This window comes from Medicago sativa, chromosome 8, assembly GCF_051527215.1.
Source record: "Medicago sativa cultivar Bolivia chromosome 8, Bolivia_mono, whole genome shotgun sequence".
In the NCBI taxonomy this organism is placed as follows: domain Eukaryota; kingdom Viridiplantae; phylum Streptophyta; class Magnoliopsida; order Fabales; family Fabaceae; genus Medicago; species Medicago sativa.
Window position 1 is genome coordinate 14762073 of NC_140756.1, and position 27028 is coordinate 14789100.

Genomic DNA, 27028 nt, shown 5'->3' on the forward strand with positions numbered 1-27028 from the left:
TTTTAGTCCCCTAAAGAAGAAATTATTCAGATTAAAGAGCAATCTTCTTTAGCTAAATTACACTTTTGGTAGGTGCTTAAAGAGCAATCTTCTCCCGAAATACATTCCGAAGATTTCTACACCTCATTTTCATCGGTACAAGGAATCAACAACTAGATAAGAGAAAAATAGATAAAATCTTATCATCTACTACATGCTCTGAAAGAGAATTTTTTAAATTCTAAAAAGGATAACATATATAGCTAAACAAAGATTAGAACACTAGATAAGTTTATTGAAATGCAAGAAAGGACACATTTTTGGAACTACATTCACTTCCTTATCAACTTTGCTCTACCAAACCCCTTTGAGATTTGAACTCGATCTGTTATACCAAGATGTGCCATAAGAAGCCACACATGTGTTAATAGTTCTCCACCATGTCTTAGATGCTGAGCATGATGAATTACTTGACAATGGCAAGCAGCATAAGCTAGCATTTCAACCCAAACTTGAGTGATAAACTTCCACATCTCTTTTGTCTCCCATTCTACATCATCATTCCTTATCTCCCTAACATTTTTAGCCAACCTGAATGCATCAAATAGTACAGATTTGCTTCTATCTCCTTTCACCTTTGAAGGACTAACTTTATCGATATCTCGGCTCACTTTGTGTAGTATTCGACACACTTGCTTCTCATCTTGTATAGAATGTCTATCCTTCACAAATTCAGTTGCCTCAGCACATGTATCTTGGAATCTTATCTCACCAATTCCATTAGGCAACATGGATGGTCTCATAACAAGAAGATATAACATATACTCTGATAAACATTTGCTTGCTTCTTTATAACTTAAAATCCTTCCATTTTCCAAAACTTCTTCATCTGATTCAGAATTATAACATATATTTGTTGCAATATGCCATAAAATAATGCTTTGATCAAATTCTACCTCCACACTCCACCTTAATTTACTTATCATTGTTTCCACCTTCTCCTCATCCTCAATTTGTACCCTTAGCTCTGATTTTAATCTTTCCAAAACTTTGTTGCCCCTATGGTTACAAAATCTTGTGATATTTTTCGCAAACTCATCTTCTCCCATGTTTATCCCTTCTTTTATTTTATCCACAAAGTCTTCAAAGATTATTTCCTTCAGATCACCTGTAATAGCGATATAAAAGTTAGTCAGAAAAGTTAGTTAGTGGGATGTTAGTTTGTTGATTGGTAAATGAGTACATGAGAATCGATAAACTAACTAGCTACTAACAAACTCTAAATAACTTTTATATTTCTATTACCTTCGACGGTCTTTTCATTTGTGTGCTTGTACTTCTGATAGGACAGCCAAGCACCTGTAATTATTTTAGCAAGAGCACACTTTGCTGCTCTCTTTTTGAATGCTTTTCCAGTACTAGAACCAAATTTGAGTCTTACAAACTTGCCAACGTTGCTGTGTCTTTCTTTTCTAGCTTTCGATATGCAAAAGCTTATAAGGTTGAATTGACCGATGCTGCATGACCACCTCTTCTTATACTTGACAGTTTGAATTAATGAAATTACCTTACTACTTACCTTATTCTTGTGCATACTCAACCACAGAATTGTCCAATCAGAAAACAGCACCAAAATTACTGAATATATTTCAAGGATGATAGCTCCAATAAGCAACAAACTCGTGATGAACACATCCACTTTTGGATATTGATTCTTCGCCATGACAAAGAAAACACATAACACACTAATTGTACAAGATAAAGTGACAGAACGTAGAAAACAACCCACCAAAGATTAAACAGTAGCAGCCTTTGTGTAGAACACATCATACATAAAACCAAGCTCAATTTCCACAACTTCAAACCCTTTCTTTCCATTTCCACTCAATAGAGAAGATCTGCTTTCCGAAACATCTTGAAAACTCAAGATGAGATCTGCAAACAGAAGCTTAGAAATCTTCAAGAATTTGTGTGCTTTTCTTACAGTTATTGCAGGACCATATATGTCATGATCAGTTTCTGGCAATGGGATGTTGATGTCACCTTGCGAAGGTGCGTGAGTATGATCAACACCAGTACCACCAGCTGCAGGAGTTTGAATCAGGCCTTGTACATCAACATCATACCCTTCATAAGAAGCTGAATTGTATGCTTCCATATATCTTGCATAATTAGGTCCTGAATCAGGATCAGGAAACAAAGACTCTTTGAATTGTTGGCTACTTGCACACCACAAAACCCAAATCCTTTCACCGATTTTGATAAAACCAGCAATGAATATCGGTACTGCCAAAATGTTAAGATCGGCATTTGTCCATGATCTAAGAAAGGTTAAAAATGCAACTACAACTTGTCCGACGTAGGTAACCAAACGCCTACTCCAAAGTGCATTGTCTTCCATAGAGTAAGCAGTAATAGTATCAGAACCACCAAGGTGAATGAGAAGAAGTGGACCCCACAAAGCGATAATGACATACTTTGGTTCCACAAAATCACCTTTGTTTTCTCCCTCTTTACTTGAAAGAACACCAAGTGAGGTTGTTGCAAACCAATCTGCAAACAAAAAGGCAGACCATAGTATGATTCTGAGATAGATGCTTGTGTAGAACTTTCTCTTGTTTCCAAACAATAAGAGAATGATTTGGATGCCGAGGCTTAACACAACCATAAAACGAAGATTCCAGTTGCTCCAAAAATTCTGTAAACTTTCTGGAAAAATATGCATCATGCCTCTCCTTTGTGTCAAAGCTAAACTGCTAAGAACTGGAATCAAACAACCATACAAGAAAAAGTAGAGATTAATTAAAGCTTTCATTTTGGATCTATATACATTACCAAAAACTTTGTGCAAAATGTATGTAATGAAGGTAAAAGGAAAAGAAAAGTGAATAAGTTGAAGTCTTACTTGTAACCAGCATCCTAGATTATTTGTTTTGTACTATGTTGTCTTCAAATTGCATTGTACTGCTACAAAGAGAAGGCTATTTAGGAATTGACTTGAGCTGCTTAAGAGTATGCAAACTATAGAATAAAAAGTGTTTTCTTCTATAAATTGATTATCTTTTACTCAACTTTTACATTAGTTATTTTTAAAGAAAACAACTTAAACAAGAAAGATTGGCCAGAGGAGTGTTAGAGTTATAGCACAATCAAAATCTTCCACCTTACCTTCATACTAGTTTTCAATTGCCTCATAAGGTGGCATATAAAATTTTTGTGGGGAAAAAAAAGTTATACACAACTTTCTTGGAGTGGGAATAATTATTCTAATTCTCTCCTTCAAAAAAAAAAAATATTTTAATTCTCAATAACATACTATTGTTTAAATGCTACCAACAGTTCATGAACATAGGTGTTCTTTATTCGGTTTGAATCTGTTTTGAGACAATAAATCATCTAATCTTCAAATTTAAAATATGATTTAGATGGATGAGATTGATTTGATCATTTTTCAACACATAATTATATTATGTAATAACATATTTATAACGTCAACCTATATAACATGTATTAATAGAAATTAATATCCTCTCGAAAAAAAATTAAGACTGCAAAATAGCACTATCAATTAGTTTTGAATAATATGAAATAGTACAAAATACTACCTTAAACAAATAAATATTATCATAAAAAAACTAATAAATATTATTAAAAATATAAAAAGTAATAAATCTGAAGTTTGATTATATATGTTGTCAATTTAAGTAGGTTAGTTTAGTTTCTTAAAAAAAAAAAATCTGAAATCCAATTTATCCGGTTTAAAAAATGATCTGAAATCCAATTTAAACGGTTTTCACAAAAGAAGATATAAAAGTATTCAATAATATTTTATTTTGTATAGTTTTCAATTGTTGATGGGTATGCAATTTTTATTTAAATCACAGTATTGGAAGAACATGCATAAAATGGTTATTTTACACCAACAGTTTATGCAATGCATAAACAATGGCTGACAAGGCTGTACATGTAAACTTGGTGAACTGAAAGCACCACAATCATGTTGTCTTTAAATAAATTGAAAAGGCCTACATTTTACGAGTTGGCAAAGTCAGAGAAACTTAGGTTGTGACTTCACCATATGCATGTCAGTATTAATCTATAAATAAATTCAATTATTAAGGACATTAATTTCTAAACAAAGACTTCGATTTGCAAAGAGTAAAAAAAAAAGACTTAGAAAGTAAACGATTAAACTTTGATAAATCACAAATATGAATAATTTCGAGTGAACATTGTGAACATGCTTCTAAAATATACTAGTATTATTATATCGTTATCCAATCTTCCAAGTTGTCTCGCGTTTTTTAATTAGTAAGCTACAGCTCTCACTCAGATATGCAATCTCATATTTAATACAACTTTTTTTCTTAACACATCTGATTCATTATGAGACTAATCTTCGAATTAACAACAAGACATTTGATATAGTTTTTTTTTATTACAAGGTTATGCTACTCCCAAATGGCCCGACACTAGGAATGAAACTCGGGGTAAAGAGTCGTGTTATCAATTCTACAATCACCATGTTGGTGCACCTTGTTGAATTTTTCAACAAAGATAACAATCTCAAGTTTTGAATTAAATGCATTTTTTAGTTTCTCTATTTTAATCAAATATGTGTTAGTCCCTTCATTTCTAAAATTGCGTCTTTGGCCCCTCTACTTCACAACTTTCAAGATCATCCTCGTCATATTTTGAGTTTTTTTTTGTGACATCATCACGTCAAACATGATGCCACATCATTTCCATGTCAAAAATAGAGAAGTCAATTCATTGGTATGTCTTTAACGATTATATCACATCATTTGGTATGTTGCATCATTAACATTGGAGGTGTGTTATTTGAACAACCATTTGCATTACAACTTATGAGAGAACCATAGATTTACAAAGAAAAATATATATTGACACGAAAACCAAAGCAATAGAGAAAGAGAAAAAATAAAAACATAATGTGAGTATGAGAAAGAAAGTTGTCACAAATTGGTTGCACAAATATCAGTTCTCGCGTTAGTTTGCAATTTATTTATATTTTAATATTTAAACGAAAGTGAATGAAGCCATCAAGCAGCAAAAAAATATTTGCCAAAGTCAATACTTGGTTCGTGGAAACAAACCAAGTACTTGGTAGAAATCTCTTCACGTGAAACAGCAAGATTCTAGATCACCAGAGAATAGACCCGCTAATAACTCAAGTCAATGGATCATGGTATAGAAAAAACACATGTGTATGAATCATCTTAATTTTCTTAAAATCGTTCACACAAATTTAAAAATGAATAAACTAAACTAACAGGAGGCACATTTTACTTGATAATTTTATATTTGCACGATAATAGCCAAATGATGTTTCAGCAAGACAGGAAGGATAGTGACTTACCAATCTGGACTAGAAAAATGTTGTCAGCCTGGCAAATCCTTCCAAACTACTATGTTGTCTAAGTTGACCCCATGTATAGTTTTGTCCAAAAATTCACCCGAAATTCATTTCCATATTTACAGAAAGCAGTGAGTCGGTTTTTTTTCAAAGGGGACCGACAAAATATCAACAGAAGCAACTGACAGCAAGTGCTGATTGCCTTCTGTGAGAAACACTTCTGTTTCCTTAAACGAGGAAAAGAGAATAACATGGTTAACCTTGAGATTTTCGTTGAGATTCTTTTCTGGACTACAGCTGCTGCACTATCTGTGTTTGCATTTATATCACTGCGCTTGGATTTTCTTCTCTCCGAACGTAAAGATAAAGTTAAGTGGATAGAAAGAAAATTGAAGTTACTAAAAGCTCTCTTAGAGGATCATAGTCAACTTGGGAAGAAACGAGAAGAAGCAGAATCACGAGTCCGTTCTTTCTGGGATTTAGAAAACTTATCTGAAATTCATCATCAGCTAAGTGAAGCTGAGAGTGAATGGGTAGAATCAACAAGAGATATTGTCAGTAAAGCAGAAGGCTGTGTCGCCGAGTACAAAAAACAAAGCCCGGGATCGTTTTGGAGTGCTATTACAGTTATCTTTAGATTGATGACCATTAAAGATGTTCTCCGACAAATAGATGATATTGAAAATGAGCTAACACGTAGTTTTGAAAAGAGAAATGAAAATGCCGTCGACGTCCATATGTCCATGGAGAAATCAAGGTCAAAGAGTAGAAGTCTTCTGGATCAATTTACATTTGAAGAGGAGGATAGATCTGTAGCTAGAGAGGTCCATACATCTGTAGCAGTTCAAAACCAAATGCAGAATAAGCCTTCTCCAAGTTTTGACCAATTGATGAATAAGAGCATGGACCGGGACCTGGACCTATTTTCTGGCATGGAAGAGAGATGGTCGATATACCTTCTACTTCCACTGCATGCATTCCTGAAGGATTTGAGTCAGCTTCAGTTAATAACAGAAACTGAAAAGCAATGGAGAACAGTAGCTGGAGAAATAATTAAAGATGCAGAGATCCACATTAGCAACTACTTATGGTGGTTTGAAACCTTTGGCATAGTGAAGAAATCCAAGATGGACATTCCATTCATTACAAATCATTTCAGAAAGGATATGAAGCTCATTGTAACTGGGTTTGAGGATCTTCTCATGTACAACTTAACTTTCATTGACAGAGCTGCAGAAAAGTCAACCTTCCACCCTATTACAGATGACAGAGAAATCGCATCAACCATTGCAAGCATTGAAAGCAAGCTGAGAGATATGGACACAAGCTCACAGCAAGTAGCTAAAGCGAACTTAAAGTTTGAAGATTTGGAAAAAATGCATAAGCAGCTTAAGGAAGCAGAAAAATCAGCAGGGCTAAATGCTTGTGTAAAGCAACTAAAGTCCATCACTAAGAAGCTGGACAATTTGCTGGACAATTTTCAAGAATGGTATGTGACTGAACCTGTGGAATATCAAAGTGAGATAGGAAATGCTATCAATCTTCTTTATAATTTAATAAAAACTTGCACCATCGATAGACAGGAGTCAACCAAATTAGTTGGTTGTAAAAAAGAAGAACGAGATTTGGTCTCAAAGTTGACCACAGGGAGCGGTAGTAATCCTTCCACACTTTCCATTGTGGGGATGAAAGGTGTGGGGAAGACAACTCTGGCAAAGGTAGTTTATTACAACAAAGATATAGTCGAGCACTTCCCTGTCCGTGTCTGGGTGACAGTAACTGAAGGAGCAGGCAACAGAGAAAAAGCTCTGCTCATGAAAAGGGATGGGACTAAAGACCAGACATTGTATTTGACCCAGGTATGTGATCACTTGAAAGAGAAGCTATGCCTTGTCGTTCTCGATAATGTCTCAAAAACAACAGATTTTGATAATCTATATAGATTATTATATGGATCTGGATGGACAGATGGGAGCAGGATAGTGCTGACAACACGCTTTAAGGATGTGGCTTTGCATGCCAACAACAGTAGCACCCCTCACCATATTCGACTGCTAATGAAGGAAGAGAGTTGGATGTTATTTCAGAAGGTGGCCAGCAGAAGGTTAGAACCAACAGAGGAAAGTTTAGCAAAAAAGTTAGTGGGAAAATGTGGGGGCTTACCATTGGCCATCTTATCTCTTGGGTGTGTCATATCAGCGAATGGTACAACTCCAACGAGTTTATCATGGGTGCTTGACCAAATCAATCATGGCCATTTCAAAAAATATTGGCTGCAACCAAAAGATAACAGGGAAGAGTTGAGTAATACTATGACGGACTGTCTCTATTGCTTTACAAACTTCCCATTAGACTATGAAATCCCAGCAAGGAGATTAGTCAATCTATGGGTTGGAGAAGGATTGGTACAACAGAACAACGGAAATACACCTGAAGACACTGCAGAGAGTTATCTAGAAGAGTTGATAGACAGCAACATGATTCAAGTAGTGGAACTAAAGGGAAATGGAAAGATTAAGACATGTCGCCTGCCGAGTATGCTCAGAGAAATCATCTTGCAAAATAACAACAGAACAAGCCAAAGTCGGTACTTGGGTACACATTTACAGCGGCGAATTTCCTATCATTTTTATGATCATGGCCTTAATGAAAACTCGGCCCAAGCTTTCAGCAAGAACGGAACTCCCCTGTCTGTTCTTTTCTTTGACAAGCGAGAGGGATGTAAACCAGGAGAACATGTGGGTAAGATCCTTTCAACGAGCATTGCAGATCAGCAGTTCCTAGAGACCAGAGTTCTTGATCTTGAATGCATATTCAGACCACAGTTGCCCAAGACTTTAAGTAAGCTCAATAATCTGAAGTATCTTAGCTTAAGATGGACTTACTTGGAGGAATTACCCCCATGCATATGCAAACTTCAGGAGCTGGAAACACTAGATTTAAAGCATACATGTATCAATTACATCCCTAGCTCAATCTGGGAATTGAAAAAACTGAAGAAATTATATCTACCCCAAAATTATCGAAGTAAACTTGAGGGCAAGCCGAGGGGACACTTTAACGAAATTCTTCACATACTATGGGGTGTGTTCTTGTATGGGAACTACCCTCTTCTTCATTACCTTCACAAGCTGAAGAACCTTCAAAAATTAAAATTAGCTTTCCAATTGAAAATATCAGAGCAAGAGACACTTGCAGAGAAGATTGTGAAGCTTGAACAACTTCATTCACTGACACTCAAATCAGTGGATGAAACAGGTGATCCTAAAAAACTTAAATGGATTAATATGTCAAAGTTGGAGAAGCTCTCATCCCTCCGTTTGTTTGGCAAATTAGAAGACAAACTTCGTACAAGCCTCCTTCCTAAAAATCTCACTGAACTCACCTTGACAGCTTCACAACTATTAGATGATCCGATGCCAAAGTTGCAAAACCTGAACAAGCTTAAGTCATTGTGTTTTTATGCTGACTCTTTTATAGAGAAAAGGATGGTTTGTGCCTCAGGAGGCTTTCAACAACTTCAAGTGCTAAGATTCTGGAATTTGGAGAGGCTGGAAGAGTGGGATGTTAAGGAAGGAGCGATGCCTAGCCTCGTGGAATTTGAAGCCCGGTCCTGCATAAATTTGGCGTTTCCTACTGGGCTGAGGCATTTGAAGACTATTAGAACTATAAAGATACGCAGAATGCCAAATCAATTCAAGAATGAAGCCAAGTTACTGCTTAACGTCGAGATTTATACAGACTGATGAACACTCGCTCAGGATCCCAACCTTCAATGTCAAATAGGTAAGCTTCCCCGGCCCTACCTTGAGTCTCCTATAGTGATATAGTTTATTTTATTGTAACCTGTCTTACCCTTGTTCTCATTTTTGTAATTTGAATGTGCATCAGAACAAAGCAGGCAGAAAGATTTTTTTTGTTTTCCAAGTTGCTCTATTTCCTTTTCAAAATTTCCAGACATTCAGAATAAGTGAAGGCCTTTAAGTTGGGACTTAATGAAGGTTCTCCATGTAAACTGCTGCACTGTTATTTTCACTTTGATTTCTATGTGTTGTCAAATAAATTGTATTGTTATTTGGAACAATGTTAGTTTACATAGCTAATTTGTTGAAAACATTTCATTGAACAATTGTTCTGCTTAATCAAATAATTGTATTGCTATATTGTGTCGGTGTTTATTTACAAGACTATTTCATTGTGAACAGTTCATCAAAGATAGGGAATTAGTCTTTTTTAAAGTTGGTGAGGTTGTATCTGCCCTCGTTTAATCTAATTTGATCATGATCTAAGTCATTTGCAATCATAGGTACATGCACCTTTGCACACTTTGGAGATGTTGGAGTATAAGATAATCTCATAATATCTTCGATATCATATCTTCAAGATCATGTTAGAATCTCTTATCTCCTAGGATCGGTTTCTAATATTAGAGTAATTACTAATTTAGGTTGTCTCCTAGAATTAGTTTTCATATTACTTTTATTATTGTGATGATGATTTCTTTCTTGATTTCCCTATTAGTTAGGATGAGAATTCTTAATCCCTTTAAATCGATATTAATATTTTGTTTTTTTCTCAACCTATTATCAAGGTATGATCAATCATATACACTATTATTTTAAATATTTTTCTCCATCTTTTATCTAAAACCAAAATCTTCAACATGGTATCTAGAGTCGGATTCGATCCTCTGTGACCTAACTCGTCACTATTTTACTGAAAAAAATTCGTAAACCACTCTGGCCACCAACCCTCGAAAAAAATTTCAACTGAGTTTCCTGGTAAAACCCCCCACCATCTGGTCGGTGCACCTTTTTTATCCTATCTTCAGTCTCTTATTGGTGCATTGTCACACTACTTTGTGACTTGCCAAGCTCATTATTCAACTTGACACGTCAACAAAGATAGACTCCAACATCAATGGTGGAAAAAAAAATTCTAAAATTTTGTAAAATAAGGGACATTCTGAGATTTAGAAATGAGTGGACTAAAATCATTAATCAGCTACAATAGGGAGGCCAAAAATGAATTTAAACTAAAAGTTGAGCATAATTTAACAGGTAGATTTATGTCGTGCTGAAATTTAAAATGTGTATAATTGTGCACTCTAGAAATAGAAAGGGACCTTATTTTATACTAAAATTTTAAATTGCTCTAAAGAAATATATATGACGGGACTCCAATTTTATTTTCAAAACTTTAGAAGATGAATGTTTTACTTATAGCCTTGGGAATTTTCCTATTTCAGGATCACAATTCATAACTTCATAAACATCCATGATATTTCAAAAAAAAAAAAAGGAAAATATATCACTACACCTTCATCCCTTTATACCAATATGCATCTGTTTTTATTTCTAATGAATTTTCATGTTCGTCACTACATAATTAAAGTTTTAACAGCATTTCAACTCACCCTGATTTGATAGATGACTCTCGTTGAAAGGCGACTCTCGTTTTTCACATCATGTAGATCTTCAATCAATGTCAATACTCATCTAGCATATAGAAAATTATGGAGGTCAGAAAGATTTACCCATTTGACGCGATCCTGATAAAAAGCAAGTGCATCGAGGGTTAGACCTGTTTGATTTGAGAAAATGTTACTGTTTTATTATCTAATCTTACTAATAATTATAGAATTTCTACCTTGTTTGCACCTATTTTTTCTGTTTTCACAGTTTCCTATATGAATCTTTGAAAACAGGGGAAAAAGAGTGAAAATAAGGGGGAACACTTTAATAAATAGTGAATACAGAAAATATTTCAGGTCCTTATCCAACCTGTAACTTTTTCAATCAAACAAAGCTAATACAGATTTAAAATTAAGTTGGCATACTGTTATTTGAGTAGAGTTGAACTCTTCCCTTAAAGCCTCGACTTCGAATTTTGAGATACCAGTCTGGAGGAATTATTTTATATTCTTGGACTGGCTCTGACACCTTGCTTTCTTCTTCGCTTAGAATGTCCTTAGATAACGCATTTGGATTGGCCTTGATACAGCTCTGCAGAGCAACGGAAGGATTTACACAGTCCGAGCCCTACAAAATTGAAACAATTGCATATTTCAACCGTTGATGAGAATATAGAAATTCAATACTTGAAAATAAAATATTTGAATTCTGCCTATGGTGATGAGTGCTATAGAATATAGAGTATCGATGGTGATTTGGTAACACAGACTCGTATGTTACCAAATAACTCTAATAATGATGTTGCAAAAAATCGTAATCAAGGTTGGTCCGTAGCTGTGATTGAGACCACAACGTCAAGATTATTTATATCTTTGCATCCGAAATTGTGGTTGCATCAGCCATATTTGACAATAATTTTCCGTAATATCATGAACTGCAATTCAACTGTGGCCATTATTTAAAACCTCGAGTGTAACCAACAGATAAAGAAACACTAAAGCATGCACCGACTAATTTTTCATCAACTAACAGCCAAATCAGTTGCGCATCACACTTATATTGCACTATGTACCTAGTTCATGTTTCACGAATGAAAAACTCAAACTCTAATGTATGAAGTAAAGACAATAGACAAACCTTTGCTTCAGAAGTACTCTGAGAATTGAAACCCACAGGGACCACTTCTTAGGTCAGCAATACAAGGACATTCAAGAGCTTTTTGATCCATTTCCTCAACAGACTGAAAAAATTCAACAAAATTCCAATTTTTTATTGATCTGTTTATTCACCCAACTTGATTTTGATGATTAAAATGAAGCCAAACAAACCTTGGTGTTTTGGTTTCCATAAGCTGCAGCTTCTGAAATAAATGAACAGAAACAAAATTGAACTGAGATTTCAGCTAGACATTAACACAAACATGTTATGCGCGTGAAACTAGAACTTGGAAAAAACAAAGAAAATAAGAAAGATAAAAACTAGTATACTTTAGCAAAATTGATGAAATGCAAAGTTGGAAGAATGGTGATTTAAGAGAACTGAGAGAAAGTAAAATGATGAGAAATCAAAAAATCGTTTTTTTGAATGAGTTACTTGACTACTTCTTTACAATATGATAGCATTCTTATTTATACACCACAAGTTAGTTGTTTTTCTCAACTAACTTGTTGCTTGTGTAACAAGTAACTTGTCTAACTAACTACTTTTTAAACTAATTAACTTGTGAATTAACATATATTCTAATAGAGGGCAAAGGTGAATTCTTCGGTAATGGTTGGGTATAGGACAGGTATCCCAATAGGCAAAATTTATTCAAAATTTTATTTTATTTTTAAGTAAATTAACACAAAAATATGACATGACATTGTATAATTTTTTTAGGGTTAAACATGTTTAGTCTCTATAAAATCACGAACTTTCAAGTTTTGCCTGTCAAATTAATTTATTCTTTTTTAATCCCTATTTGTATTTCATGGGGACTATTTTGAAGACTAAAAATATCCATTTCAATAAATAGTTTCTAAAATAGGGATTATTCTTACATATTTTATATTATGGAGAATTAAAATTACCATGTTTAAAATGTTTAAAATTAAAATACACGATTTGAGCAAATACACGATTTGGTATAGCATTTGAGCAGTAACATGTTTAAAATTAAAATAATTATTCTCTCACAAAGTAGTGTAGAACTCTATACGCCACTATTCGAAGAAAGTGAAAAATAGAATAGAAAAATGCTATTGGAACACATATTCTAGACACGAATGACTTGGGGTACTGTTAACGGTATTTATATACGGTGAACCGTATTTTTTTTCGCCAAACATTTCATTGTTTACTTTTTTTCTTAAAAAAAACTGAGTTGTATCATTAATCAATTTCACAATTGAATTAATCACAAAAATATAGTTGTTGACCACTTTTGAAAACATAATTTTTTTTTTGGTCACCTTTGAAAACATAAATTTTATTAACGACTTTTACAACTTTGTTAACCTAAAATTTGGAAGGTGTTAACCGCTTATTTTATGTAGTTTCAAAAAATGAGAAGTATATAGATTCAAAAAGTTAGTAACATACACTTTTGTGTTTAATTAAGGGCGCCATTTCAGGTACGAGACTGCCATGGGTCATGTACCATACATGACCACTTTTTAGTTTTTTTTTTTTTACTGCAAGACCAATTATAGCCATTGGATTAGTTTGAAAGGCAATAGATGGTCGAGATTTCAAGCTCTCTTACCTGCTAAAATGTATGCAATTGAATTTGAAATTAAATGTAGTAAAGGGTGTTTTGGAAATTCTCTTCAAAATCTATAAATGTTTTTTAGGACCGTTTTTATTGTTGCCCAGATTAATTTTTAATTTTTTTTCTTCGTTTATTTTAGTTTGGGTTAAATATGTTTTTGATCCTTATAAAATTAGGGCATTTTAAGTTTAGTTATTACTTAATTTTATTAATTCTTTAGTCCCTAAAAAAAGATTTTGCACTCAATATTAGTTCCTACTCAATTCAAATTTGCTTAATTTATGTTTAAACTCTTAAGTTTTGAACAATTTTTTTGCAGATGTGTTACGAACATTACTTAAAGTTCATCCATGAAAAATTATTGCAAAATTTGATTTTTATTTTCAGATTTTGTTACTTTTATCTTTAACTTTTCACGTTTTAAAAATTCATATTTAATTCATTTCGTGTTAAAAAATTCTAAATTTTAGTAATTGAACCTTTCATAGTGTTTTAAACTTGTCTCAAAAAAATCGTTCAAAAATTTAAGAGTTTGAGGATAATCAAACAAAAATTGTCTTATCAGGGACTAAAATTATAAGTAACTTTATTTTGTATGGACTAAAAAGACTATTAAAATTAAGGGGTTAATTAAGTTTTTTTATTTTATTTTGGTCAAGTAGCCTAGTGGCTAGAGCTCGCACAATTTAATTGTGGAGAAGTGGAGTGTCCGGGATTCGAACCCCGGCCCATGCATGTAGAATGCAATATCCCTACCAACTGAGCTAAGCTCACGAAGTTAATTAAGTTTTTAATCCCTATAAATATTCACAGTTTTGTTTTTACTCCCTACAAAACCTACAAAATGAAATCACACTTTTTATTCTCTGTGACATTTTCCTTAAGTATTTTAGGGACCAAAAATGTTGATGGAAATTTTTGATGGGGACTAAAAAGGCTGATGGAAAATTTTTGTAGGAACTAAAAACAAAATTCTGAATATTTATAGGGATCATTTACTTAATTAACCCTAAACTTAGAAGTTCCAAATTTCATATGGACCAAAAACATGTTTAACCCTTTTAGTTTTAATACTAATTTTTTAAAATGCAATTAAACTTAGATTATTTTAGTTTGGATTAATACCGCTTTTGGTCCCTGTAATATTAGCAAATTCCGGTTTTAGTCCCCGTAAAAAAAAAAAATAGATTCCATCCCTATCATTTGAGATTCTTCCACTTTTAGTCCCTCACTTAAACTTGTCATCAGAATCTACTGACGTGTCTAGCTGATTGTGTAATTATTTTTTGTTTTTATTTTTTTAAAAAGTAATCAGATGCCACGTAGATTAAGTTGTTTGTTTTATTTAATAATTAAATAAAAACAAATTAAAATTACAATTAAAAAAACATAAAAATCAAATGTCCTTGTTTTTCCAACTTCTTCTTCCATCGTTCATCTTCTTCTTTACATGGTCCATGTTCTTCTTCTTCCTATTCATCATAAACCCAAGCAACAAGAACAAATATATGCAGGAAGCTTCATGTTTATATAAAATAAAATAAAAACATATTCACAAATCCACAAAATTTCAAGAACAACAACAAAAAAAAAATTCAAGAACAACAACAAAAACAAGAACAACAACAACACAAGGTTCAACAAGAAATCCATAAATTCACATAATCACAAAATATTAACAAGAAATTCACAAATTCGAAAAGCTTCTACTCATGCCATATCTGACTCGCACAAACCCAAAAAACTTCAGCACAAATTTACATTTCAATTTCATCTCTAATCTTTTATGGATCTAGATCCCCAAATTGATATTCATGAATTTTAATTAAAAAAATTGTGAGTCATTAACTTAAACACAAAACCAAAACGATCTACAAAACCAAACCTAGAAATTGTGGATGATTCAACTCAGATTCTTCTTCCTTCAACCTTTCTCTCTTTAAAAACAAAGCTTTCTCTTTCTCTCTCTAAACAACACTCCTATTCATGTTTATGTTTGTTTAAGTGTGTGGTTCAAATTTTAAGAAACTCATAAATTCGAAATTGAAAGATGAGATTTTTATAAGCCCAGAAATTCAATTGTGTTCTTTTGATAAAAGGACCAAGAATGAAAAAAAAATAAAAAAATGGGTTTCAATTTGAGATATATTGGGCCAGATTCAATTTGGAGAAGGAAGATGAAGCTTCAAGAAGAAAGTTAATGGGGGAAAGGAAGGTGATGATAGGTCGAGATTTTTGGGGCGCTGGGTCAAGCACTCAAGCTGGAGAAGGAGAATTGGGAAAGGAAAGGGAAAGATGAACATGAAGAACATGGGAAGGATGAAAATGAAGTTTTTATTTTAATTAATTTTAGTTTCTTATTTTAATTTAATTTATTTTATATCAATTCTAAATTTTATTTTCAATTAATTAAATAAATGTAAATCAAATATAATCAATGGACACAACCGATTAACAATGTCAAATATAATCAATCTGACTATTGAATATGACCTTAATTGAACAAGAAAGAAGTAGAAACTAAAGTTTTGGCAATTAGAATCTTCGGTATAAGCCAAAATATGAAAACCTATCCCGTTGGAAACCTAGTCAACATGTAAGGACATTATTCCGTCAGAGTAATATGCTTCCAAGTTGACTAGGTTTCTAATGGGATAATTTATCAGATTGACTTATACCAAAGATTTCGATTGCCGAAATTTCAGTTCCTACTTCGTTCTTATTCCAATAAGGTCATATTCAACGGTAGGATTGATTATATTTGATATCGTTAGTCGGTTGCGTCTGTTTTGGTAATCAAGGTAATGTCCTTCCATGTTGACTAGGTTTCTAATGTGATAGTTTTCAGATTGACTTACACTGAAGATTTCAATTGCCAAAATTTTAGTTCATACTTCGTTCTTGTTCAATTATGGTCATATTCAATGGTCGGATTGATTATATTTGATACTGTTAGTTGATTGCGTCCATTTTGATCGTAAGAGGAATGTCCTTTCATATTGACTAGGTTTTTAATGTGATAATTTGTGAGATTGACTTATATCGAAGGTTCCGATTGCTGAAATTCTAGTTTATACTTCGTTCTTGTTCAATTAAGGTCATATTCAACGGTCGGATTTATTATATTTGACACCGTTAGTCGGTTGTGTCCGTTTTGATCGTCGGAGTAATGTCATTCCATGTTAACTAGCTTTTCTAATGGGATAGTTTATCAGTTTGACTTATACCTAAGATTCCGATTTTCAAAACTTTAGTTCCGGCTTCGTTTATATTCCAATAAGCAACTTACTCATATATCAACATAAAAATTTGTTTTCGCATATATAAGCAAATAAAATCTGTAATTGGTGTGACTCCACTATTTAAGAAATTTTTGTATATATAAGAGAAAAATATTTAATATAAACATTACATTAATACTTATGATTTTTATTTAATATCTATAAACATTCTACGATATAAACAATCTAATTAATGGGTAGTGTTATCTTGTGCCCTTAGGGCACATGTTAAGAAACCTAAAAGAAAAAATATTGTTTAAAATTTTGTGCATTTAAATGATTAAAAAGTTAAATATTAAATGCAATGCACACATTCCAATAAGTTTTTTCTATATTTGAATCATTAACTTGTGCCTTGAGGGCACAAGTTAACATTTCCCTTATTTTTTATATAATTATCTCATAGATGACCCATGTGAAAGCACTCATTTCTTACTAGTTTTGTAGTCAACCGCAAAAAATCTATTACTATCAATTTCATAAAGTTAGTATAATACAAATTTTTATTCATGTCAATTTAATATCTTATAAATTAACATCATATAACTTCTTCTTTTTTAAATATATTAACGTATTATATGGTTAATAAGAGTCAAAATGGTTTAAATGATTATAATAAAAATAATTTTTTTGACAATGGTTTAATGTTTTAAACATTATAACGAACAAAAGAATTCCAAAAATTACACTGGGAAAAAATGGTCTTGGAAAACATTTCTAAATTTTTAAAAGAATTCCCAAAACATCATATACGACATTTAATTTCAAGTTCAATTGCATTTTAAAAATTTCTAATGAAACTAAAATAAGCGAAGAAAAAAAAATTACAAAAATTATACTGGGCAAAAAAAAAAACGGTCCTAAAAAACATTTATAGATTTTGAAGAGAATTTCCAAAACACCCTATATTACATTTAATTTCAAATTCAATTGCATACATTTTAGTAGGTAAAGAGAGCTTGAAATCTCAACCATCTATTTCCTTTCAAACTAATCCAATGGCTATAATTGGTTTTGCAATAAAAAAAAAAAACAATAAAGTGGTCATGTATGGTACATGACCCATGGCAGTCTCGTACCGGAGACAGAGCCTTAATTAAGTAGTAAAATTGGTTAATGAAACAATAAATAGCTTTTTCCAATAAAATAATTAGGTGGTGGAGGAGAGGAGTTGAACCTAGCTCTCCTTCTTAATACATGTCTATGACACCTTCGGCCATTCTTTCATTTTAATTCGTACAGTAGCCTTCTCTTTGTAGCAATACAATCAAAGATACTTTAAACTGCAATTTGAAGATAATATAGTATACAAAAAATCTAGGATGTTGATTACAAGTAAGACTTCAACTTATTTACTCTTTTTTACCACTCCATAGATTTTGTACAAAATTTTTAGCAATGTAAATAAATCCGAATTGTAAGCTTTAATCTATATTTTTTTAATGTCTGGTTTATCTTATTCCAGTTTTTAGCAGTTTAGCTTTAACAAAGAGGAGAGGCATGATGCATATTTTTCCAGAAATTTTGCAGAACTTTTGGAACAACTGGGAGCTTCGTTTTATGGTTGTGTTAAGCCTCGGCATCCAAATCATTCTCTTACTGTTTGGAAAGAGAAGAAAGTTCTGCACAAAGATCTATCTCAGAATCACACTATGGTCTGCCTTCTTGTTTGCAGATTGGTTTGCAACAACCTCACTTGGTATTCTTTCAAGTAAAGAAGGAGAAAACAAAGGTGATTCTGTGGAACCAAAGCAGGTCATTGTAGCTATGTGGGGTCCACTTCTTCTCCTTCACCTTGGTGGACAAGATACTATTACTGCTTACTCTATGGAAGACAATGCACTTTGGAGCAGGCGTTTAGTTACTTATGTTAGCCAAGTTGTGGTTGCATTTTTAATATTTCTTAGATCATGGACAAATAATAATCTTAACATTTTGGCAATACCAATATTCGTTGCTGGTTTTATCAAAATTGGTGAGAGAATTTGGGTTTTGTGGTGTGCTAGTAGCCAACAATTCAAAGAGTCTTTGTTTCCTGATCTTGATCCTGGTCCAAATTATGCAAGATACATGGAAACATACAATTCAGTTTCTTATGAAGGGTATGAAGTTTATGTAGAAAGCCTCAATGAAACTCCCTCAAATGGTGGTGTTGATCAATACTGTGCAGCTTCAGAAGGTAACATCGACATCACCCCATCTCCTCAAACTGATCGTGGCACATATGGCCCTGCAGTAACTGTAAGAACTGCGCACAAATTCTTGAAGATCTCTAAGCTTTTGTTTGCAGATCTCTTCCTGAGTTTTCAAGATGTTTCAGAAAGCAGATCTTCTTTATTGAGTGGAAATGGAAAGGAAGGGTTTGAAGTGATGGAAGTTGAGCTTGGTTTTATGTATGATGTGTTCTACACAAAGGCTGTTATTGTTTATTCTGTGATTGGTTGTTTCCTACGTTTTGTCACTTTAGCTTGTACAGTTAGTGTGCTATGTGATTTCTTTGTCATGGAGAAAGATCAATATCCAATGGTGGATGTGTTCACAAGTGTGTTGCTTCTTGGAGCTATCATCTTCGAAATATGTTCAATAATTTTGTTGTTGTCCTCTGACTGGACAATGCTATGGTTGAGTATGCACAAGAATAAGGTGACTGGTAAGGTTATTTCATTAATTCAATCTGTCAATAGTAAGAGGTGGTGTTGCAGCATCGATCAATTCAACCTCATAAGCTTTTGCTTGTCGAAAGCTAAGAAAAAAAGAGACAGCACCCTTGGCAAGACTATAAGACTCAATTTTAGCTCTGATTATGGAAAAACGTTAAAAAAGATTGTAGCGAAGTGTGGTATTGCTCAAATGATTATAGGTGTTTGCCAGTCCTATCAGAAATATGAGCACACAAATACCAAAATTGTCACCAGTTATCTGAAGGAAATCATCTTTGAGCACTTTGTGAATAAAATAAATGAGGTGATAAACTTGGAAGGAAATGAGTTTGCAAAAAGTATCAAAAGAATTTGTAACCATAGGGGCGACAAAGTTTTGGACGGCTTAGAATCAGAGCTAATGCTACGGATTAATGATAAGGAGAAGGTGGAAAAAATTGTAAGTAAATTAAGTTGGAGTGTTGAGCTAGAATTCGATCAGAGCGTTCTTCTATGGCATATTGCAACAAACCTATGTTATAATAGTTCTATCTCAAGTGATGAAGTTTTAGAAAATGGGAGGAGTTATAGAGAAGCAAGCAAATGGTTATCTGAGTATATGTTATATCTCCTTATTATGAGACCATCCATGTTGCCTAATGGAATTGGTGAGATAAGTTTCCAAGATACATGTGCTGAGGCAACTGAATTTGTGAAGGATAGACATTCCATACAAGATGAGAAGCAAGTTTGTGAAATGCTACACAAAGTGTGCAGAGATATTGACAAAGTTAGTCCTTCAAAGGTGAAAGGTGATAGAAGCCAATCTGTCCTATTTGATGCATTCAGGTTAGCTAAAACTGTAAGAGATATAAAGAATCATGATGTAGAATGGGAGACAAAAAAAATGTGGAAGTTTATCACTCAAGTTTGGGTTGAAATGCTAGCTTATGGTGCTAGCCATTGTCAGGTAATTCATCATGCTCAACGGCTAAGACATGGTGGAGAACTACTAACACATGTGTGGCTACTTATGGCTCATCTTGGTATAACAGATCGAGTTCAAATCTCAAAGGGGTTTGGAAGAGCAAAGTTGATAAAGAAGTGAATGTAGTTCCAGAAATGTGCCTTCCTTTCTTGAATTTGAATATATTTATCTTGTGCTTTAATCTTTAATTTACCATGTTGCTATATATGTTAAGAGTACTAGAGGTTCTTGGATCAGTTATAACAATTGTGTTTGTGGAGACCATTGTGTTCTTGTAATTTATCTATAAAATTCTGTTCAAATATAGTATTTTGTATGTCTAAATAAAGATATTTTCGTTTATATTCTGGCCAAAAAAAAAAAAGGATTCAATTATGAAGTTGATATGACTTTAGCTTAAGTTTTGTTCCAAGATACTAGATGAACTATTTTTTGCTTTAACATCAGTCAAGATGGAGTATTTTAGTATGGAATAAATTACACAAACCTCGAAACTATTACTTCATTTATTTGTTTTATTTTCTGACCTCAGGATCACAACATATCATCAAGCCTCGCTTCGAATATTTCATTGGTGACCAAACTCCTTTTAAAAAATATACATATACTAATTTGGGTAGCTTAATAAGATAACGCATATGCAATTATGCATATATGCTCACTAGTTGAATTATTCAATCTCTTATTAGCAAAAAAAACAATAAATTATTCAATCTCTTATAGATCCGGAAGTATAGGGTCAATGCATCATGCATATTTATACTAAAACTTTCTTCTTTAATTTGATTGATTATAAGTAAGCACAAGTGCTATCACTCAGTTTTTTCTTTTTTGAACAAAGTGATATCATTCAATCAGTTAAGTAGAGCGAATCTTGTTGTGAAATAATAAAATAAATAATTTTACATATTCTTTGAATTTGTATATCTAGAAAACAGAGGTAGGGGAAAGGGGATTAGCCCCAAGGCAACCAAACCATTGTTGTTGCAAGGACTAAAATATTAATGACTGATACATGATTAATACTCATAATACAAATGTTTGACATGCATGTCTGTCTTTTTTATTTTTTTAGAGAACATGCATGTCTGTCTGTTTCTGTAATAAATATAATCAAAGTTTTAAAATAATACTACTCCCTCCGTCCCTATATCTAACCACCCATTTGATTTTATTTTTGTCCCTAAATCTAAACCCCTTTTCAAATTACTAGATGCATTTATTATTTTTTCCTAAACATACCCTTAATTAATACTACTAACTTATCTTGAAATTTGAAAAGTCAAATTTAATACATATACAAACAAAGGACAATTTGGTAATATTAACACACAAAACGGACATATTAATTACACTGACAACTTTTCTTAAGAAATGTGAAAAAAGTAAAGGGGGGTTACATTAAGGGACGGAGGGAGTATATGATTATTTAGAAGAAGAAAAAAATGTAATTATTTAGTTGAGAAGTTAATGATATGACTGTAAATAAAATAATTTCAATTGATGATAAGATTGGAAGAAAGGGAACTAAACCAAAAGTCAATATTTGAATAATGAAGGATAAAATTATAAATAAAGTAGTTTAAATTATGGTCAAATTGAAAGGACAAAAAGTACACGAAAACTTGGCATCCCATATATTATGGAACAAAAAAAAAATTAATGCAAATGGACTTAAAATTAATTCCCTCAACCATATATAGGAAAATGATAACAAGTGTCCTAAAGTCACTTGTTAAAAATAAAACTAAAAAATAAAAATACAAGACCCTGTTAATAATTATTGGATTAATTAATAAAATAAAATCATGGGTTTCAGAAATAATCTCGAAATTCTAGTTATACATTTTCTAAATTTGCAGAAAATATGATAAATATTCACTTTATATTAAAGGTAAATTGATTTGTCCTCGTGAGCTTAGCTCAGTTGATAGGGACAATGCATAATATATGCAAGTTCAGAGGTTCAAACCCCGACCACCACCAAAAAAAAAAGGGTAAATTCATCTTCTAATAAGCAAAGCTGAGGATCAATGGGTAATATCAACAAGACAAGTTGTTAGTAAAGCAGAAGGTTGTTGCAGCGAGTACTACAAACAAAGCCCAGGTCGTTTTGGGGTCCTATTACCGCTATCTTTAGATCGATGACGATTAAAGAAGTTCTCCGACAAATAGACAGTGTTGAAAGTAAGCTGAAAGATCACTTTAAAAAGAAAGATGAAAAAGCCAAAGACATTCATATGTTTATGGAGAGTTCAAGATCAATGACTGGATCAATATACAACTGAAGAGGATAAATCCCGTAGCTAGAGAGGTCCATAACTTTGTAGAAGTCCGAAACCAAAAGCAGAATAAGCCTTCTGCAAGTTTTGATGAATTGATAAAGAAGAGCATGGACCTATTTTCAGGCATGGAAGAGAGATGGTCTATATATCTCTTGCTTCCACTGCAAGCTTTCCTCAAGGACTTGAGTCAGCTTCAGTTAGAAACAGAAACAGAAAAGTGCTGGAGAATAGTAGCAGAAGAATTAATTAAAGATGCTGAGATCCACGTTAGCAACTAATTATGGTGGTTTCAAACTTTTGGCATGTTGAAGAAATTCACGATGGACATTCCCTTTGTTACACGTCAATTCAGAAAGGAGATGGAGCTCATTGTAACCGAGTTTAATAACCTGCTCAAGTACAACTTAACTTTCATCGATAGAGCTGCAGAAAAGTCAACCATCCCCCCTATTCCAGAGGATAAGGAAATCACATCAGCCATTATAAGTGTTGAAGGCATGCTGAGACATCTGGACACGAGCTCAGAGCACGTAGCTGAAATGAAATCAATGTGTGATGAATTGGACAAACCAGAGTTACCTAAGACTTTAAGTAAGCTCAATAATCTCGAGTATCTTAGCTTAAGATGGACATACTTGGACGAGTTACCCCCATGCATATGCAAACTTCGGGAGCTGGAAACACTAGATTTAAAGAATACATGTATCAATTACATCCCTAGCTCAATCTGGGAATTAAAGAAACTGAAGAAATTGTATCTTCCCCAAAAATATCGAAGTAAACTTGAGGGCAAGCCGAGTGGAAACTTTAACGAAACTCTCCACACACTATTGGGGGTGTTCTTGTATGGGAGTTGCCCACTTCTTGATTACCTTCACAAGCTGAAGAGCCTTCAAAATTTGAAATTAGCTTTCCAATTGAATGGACCAGAGCTAGAGCTGCAAGACACACTTGCAAAAAAGATTGTGAAGCTTGAACAGCTTCATTCACTGACACTTAAATCAGTGAATGAAAGTGGTGATCTTGAAAAACTAATATTGATTAATATGTCAGAGCTGAACAATCTCTCATCCATCCGGCTGTTTGGAAGATTAGAGGAAAACCTTCGAATGAGCCTCCTTCCGAAAAATCTCATTGATCTCACCTTGTCAGCTTCAAAACTATCAGTTGATCCTATGCCAGAGTTGAAGAACCTGCTCATGCTTAAGTCATTGTGTTTTTATGCCGACTCTTGTACAGACAAAAAGATGGATTGTGCCTCGGGAGGGTTTCCGCAACTTCAAGTGCTAAGATTCTGGAATTTGGAGAATCTGGAAGAATGGGATATTAAGGAAGGAGCAATGCCTAGCCTCGTGGAATTTGAAGCTCGGTCCTGCATAAACTTGGCATTTCCCAGTGGATTGAAGCATTTGAAGACTATCCGAACGATAAAGTTACGTAAAATGAATAATCCATTCGTGAAAAACATGTGGTTATATCGTAAGAAGGCGTTATTGGTTAATGTTGAGATTAATTAAGCTTGATGGATCCTCATTCTGGATCAAAGCCTTCAATTTCAAAGAGGTATGCTTTCCCACTTCTGTCTTAAGTCTCCTAGAATGATAGTTTACTTCACTTCACTGCAACTTGTGACAGGCTTGTTCTCATTTTTGTTATTTGAATATGCATCAGAACAAGACAGACAAAAAATGTTGAGGGTGTTGGTGAATTAATTTTCTGTTTTCAAAGTAGCTCCATGTTCCTTCTCAAACTGGAAGAATAAGTTAAGGCCTTTTAAGTTATCACTTTGTTTTCTGTGTTGTTAATAATTGCATTGTTGTTTTGGAACAATGTTAATTTACATGTCTAAATTGTTGTAAACAATTGATGGAACGATTGTTGTGTGTTATTAAATAGTAGTGTTGTTATTTCGCAATGGTGTTTATTTCTAAGACTATTCCATTGCAAATAATTCATTGAAAACAAGGAAAACAGTCTTGTTAAACTTTAAAGTAATTGAAGGTTTATCAACCCTCGTTTAATTTTAAGTTTATCATGGCCTTAAGCCATTAGAATTCATTCGTAAATAAATCCTTGCTCACTCAATTCAGAGACAATTTCGTTTCAAAAGTGTTTTATTCCAAACAAAACTGGGAGGATTCTATCATTTTCTATTGTTACATTTCATGTTCTTGAAATTACTAGAGGAATAAAGAAAAAGCTTGATTGCATTGTTTTTAAGGAAATGATGCAACAGTTACAATTACTAGCAGCAAATCTTAATGCTATGTTTGTTTGAACATTTTAAAGGAGTTATCAAGGGGAAGGAATGGAACAAAGGTTAATTACTCACATTATCTTGTTATCTACATAAACCAATCACTAATCATCTATATTATATCTGTAGTCTACTATATATAAAGGAAATATCAAGTTTTGGTATAGCCATTTTTTACAAATTGTAACTTTCAATATATAAACGCTTCAAACTTGAAAGAGGAACGTCAACAACACTGAGTTGTAAGTCATAGTCATAGATCTCTGTAAATAGAATAAAAACAGAAGATGGAAAGGAAAATAACAGACATATAAAAGCGGACAAACGAGCATGTGCATGCTAGCTAGTCGTAGTAATTTTTTTACTAAGAGAGAAACACTATTCTGATATGCCTGTAAACTCCAACATGTTATGAACACTTACGATTTCCTCCTATGGTAATTTCATTGTCAAATTTACCTATCACATTCCTTTGTTCAAATTTTGGTTAAGATCTGCAATATATCTGAGTGAGAGACCGATAGCTTAACAAAAATTGTTTTTAAATAAAAGAGTTCAAAGCAGTGTACCAAAAAAAAAAAAAAGGCATTTCATTAATAGATTAATCAAAGGACCAATTCATTAATTGATGAGCCACTTGATTCGCTTGTTTCCTAACAAACCTCATCTCAAGATTGGGAAACCTAACAATAATTCTTTTACAATCATCTACATATAATAGCTCCTAATTCCATAATGTTAGAACTAGGGGAATGGATAAGATCTACAACTGTTTTGCAATCTGTTTCAGTGGTAGGTCATCCTAGTAGGCCCTGAGATAGCCACTGCGGCGCAACTAATAAACCGAAGTCTTCACCAATAGGAATCAAAAAGGCTCGGGGAATAGAGTACATACGTACAGGTTGAAATATAGAGCACTATATTTTGGTGCTTGTTTTTACTAGACATCTTTTTTATTTCTCATGAATTTTCATTTCAGAATTAAAGTTTATGCACATTTAAACTCTTTCTGACTAGATGGACCAAAACTCAATATCATAGAACCTCAAAAGGAAATTTTCATTTTTCACGTCCATGTCGATATTCAATCACTGTTCGTATTCATCCACCAGATAACATAATATCGTGGTAAGCAAGGTTTACTCATTTAACGCAATCCCAATGCGGAGCAGACAAGGAATTCGATAATTTTCTTAAAAAAGAAAATGCAAATGCACCTTGAGGCTTAGATCGACTTAAGAAAATATTTTCTGATTTTTTTTTTCTATTTTTAACTAACAATTATAGAATTGCCGCCTTGTTTGCATCCATTTTCTGTTTTCACACTTTCCTATATGATCTCAGAAAACAGGGAAAAAAAATGAAATAATAAGGTGGAACGCTTTATTTAATTCTGAAGACATGTCATATTTCAGGCCCTTATCCAACCAGTAACATTTTCAATAATGCAAAGCTAATACAATTCTAAAATTTTAAATGAATTTGTCATACTGTTATTTGAGTAGAGCACAACTCTTCCTTTAAAGCCTTGACTTCGATTTTTGAGATTCCTTAGACCAGTCTGGAGGAAGTATTTTGTACTCTTGGACTTGCTCCGACTCCTTGCTTTCATCTTCGCCAAGAATGTCCTTAGAGAATGCATTTGGATTGGCCTTTATGCAACTCTGCAGAGCAATAAATGGATTTACACAGTCTGAGCCCTGCAAAATTGGAGCAATAGCACATTTCAACACTTGATGAGAATATAAATACAATACCAGAAAATAAAATTAAAAGTGTTGCTACATGATTACTAATCATACTGATGTTGCAACAGTAAGATTCATGTGCCATTCTGTAGAAGCGCCAAACAACGCAACAATTGGAAGGGGAAAAAAATGACCACAACTTCCGAGTTGTTAGGTTCCAAGCCATTTGATTAAAAATTGACAGGTACTAAAAAATTTGACAAGTTTTATCCAAAGATGCTGAAAGAATCAGTAGAAAGACTGACAACGAAATTGTGAAAAAATTGAAAACATAATCTACGGTTATTTTTTAATGGGAAATGCTAACT

At 33.2% G+C, this 27028-nt stretch overlaps 5 protein-coding genes and 1 pseudogene across 8 annotated transcripts in view; 3 read left to right on the forward strand and 3 right to left on the reverse strand.

The window, feature by feature from the left end:
- Positions 1 to 10853, reverse strand: LOC146897237 (uncharacterized). Its single transcript, XM_085739300.1, has 4 exons — positions 10773 to 10853; positions 2885 to 2943; positions 1285 to 2742; positions 1 to 1147 (listed from the first exon to the last, which is right to left on the reverse strand). The coding sequence occupies exons 3-4, from the start codon at positions 1700 to 1702 to the stop codon at positions 312 to 314; spliced, it is 1254 nt and encodes a 417-aa protein (XP_085595426.1). The 5' UTR covers positions 1703 to 2742; positions 2885 to 2943; positions 10773 to 10853; the 3' UTR covers positions 1 to 311.
- Positions 1775 to 2794, reverse strand: LOC146897238 (uncharacterized). Its single transcript, XM_085736397.1, has one exon. It carries the CDS (start codon positions 2792 to 2794, stop codon positions 1775 to 1777), a length of 1020 nt encoding a protein of 339 aa, XP_085592523.1.
- LOC146897239 (putative disease resistance RPP8-like protein 2) lies at positions 5306 to 9534 on the forward strand. Of its 2 annotated transcripts, none has more exons than XM_085739298.1 (2): positions 5306 to 9142; positions 9248 to 9534. In XM_085739298.1, exon 1 carries the CDS (start codon positions 5608 to 5610, stop codon positions 9100 to 9102), a length of 3495 nt encoding a protein of 1164 aa, XP_085595424.1. In that variant the 5' UTR covers positions 5306 to 5607; the 3' UTR covers positions 9103 to 9142; positions 9248 to 9534. The 2 variants fall into 2 exon arrangements, with proteins under 2 accessions (XP_085595424.1, XP_085595425.1); XM_085739299.1 differs by having other exon boundaries at positions 9258 to 9534.
- MIA40 (Cox19-like CHCH family protein) overlaps positions 10829 to 27028 on the reverse strand; it is an 18292-nt gene continuing 2092 nt past the window's right edge. Inside the window, exons 4-5 of one of the 3 annotated variants that reach the window (XM_085739304.1) lie at positions 11196 to 11397; positions 10829 to 10854 (exon numbers count right to left, since the gene is read on the reverse strand). In XM_085739304.1, coding sequence (XP_085595430.1) covers positions 10844 to 10854; positions 11196 to 11397 — 213 coding nt within the window. In that variant the 3' untranslated portion in view covers positions 10829 to 10843. The other 2 variants (XM_085739302.1, XM_085739305.1) reach the window with 2 other exon arrangements.
- On the forward strand, positions 18290 to 20691 carry LOC146897241 (uncharacterized). Its single transcript, XM_085739301.1, has one exon. The coding sequence runs from the start codon at positions 18304 to 18306 to the stop codon at positions 20548 to 20550; it is 2247 nt and encodes a 748-aa protein (XP_085595427.1). The 5' UTR covers positions 18290 to 18303; the 3' UTR covers positions 20551 to 20691.
- LOC146897242 (uncharacterized) lies at positions 20637 to 24630 on the forward strand (annotated as a pseudogene).

What these genes read in the sequence shown, in the direction of transcription:
- LOC146897237 (XM_085739300.1), bottom strand. Translation starts at nt 1,702, where the DNA reads ATGGCGAAGAATCAATATCCAAAAGTGGATGTGTTCATCACGAGTTTG. An exon ending in AAATGAAAAGACCGTCGAAG is followed by an intron (nt 1,148 to 1,284) that starts GTAATAGAAATA and finishes TCGCTATTACAG; the next exon opens with GTGATCTGAAGGAAATAATC.
- LOC146897238 (XM_085736397.1), bottom strand. Translation starts at nt 2,794, where the DNA reads ATGAAAGCTTTAATTAATCTCTACTTTTTCTTGTATGGTTGTTTGATT.
- LOC146897239 (XM_085739298.1), top strand. Translation starts at nt 5,608, where the DNA reads ATGGTTAACCTTGAGATTTTCGTTGAGATTCTTTTCTGGACTACAGCT.
- LOC146897241 (XM_085739301.1), top strand. Translation starts at nt 18,304, where the DNA reads ATGATGCATATTTTTCCAGAAATTTTGCAGAACTTTTGGAACAACTGG.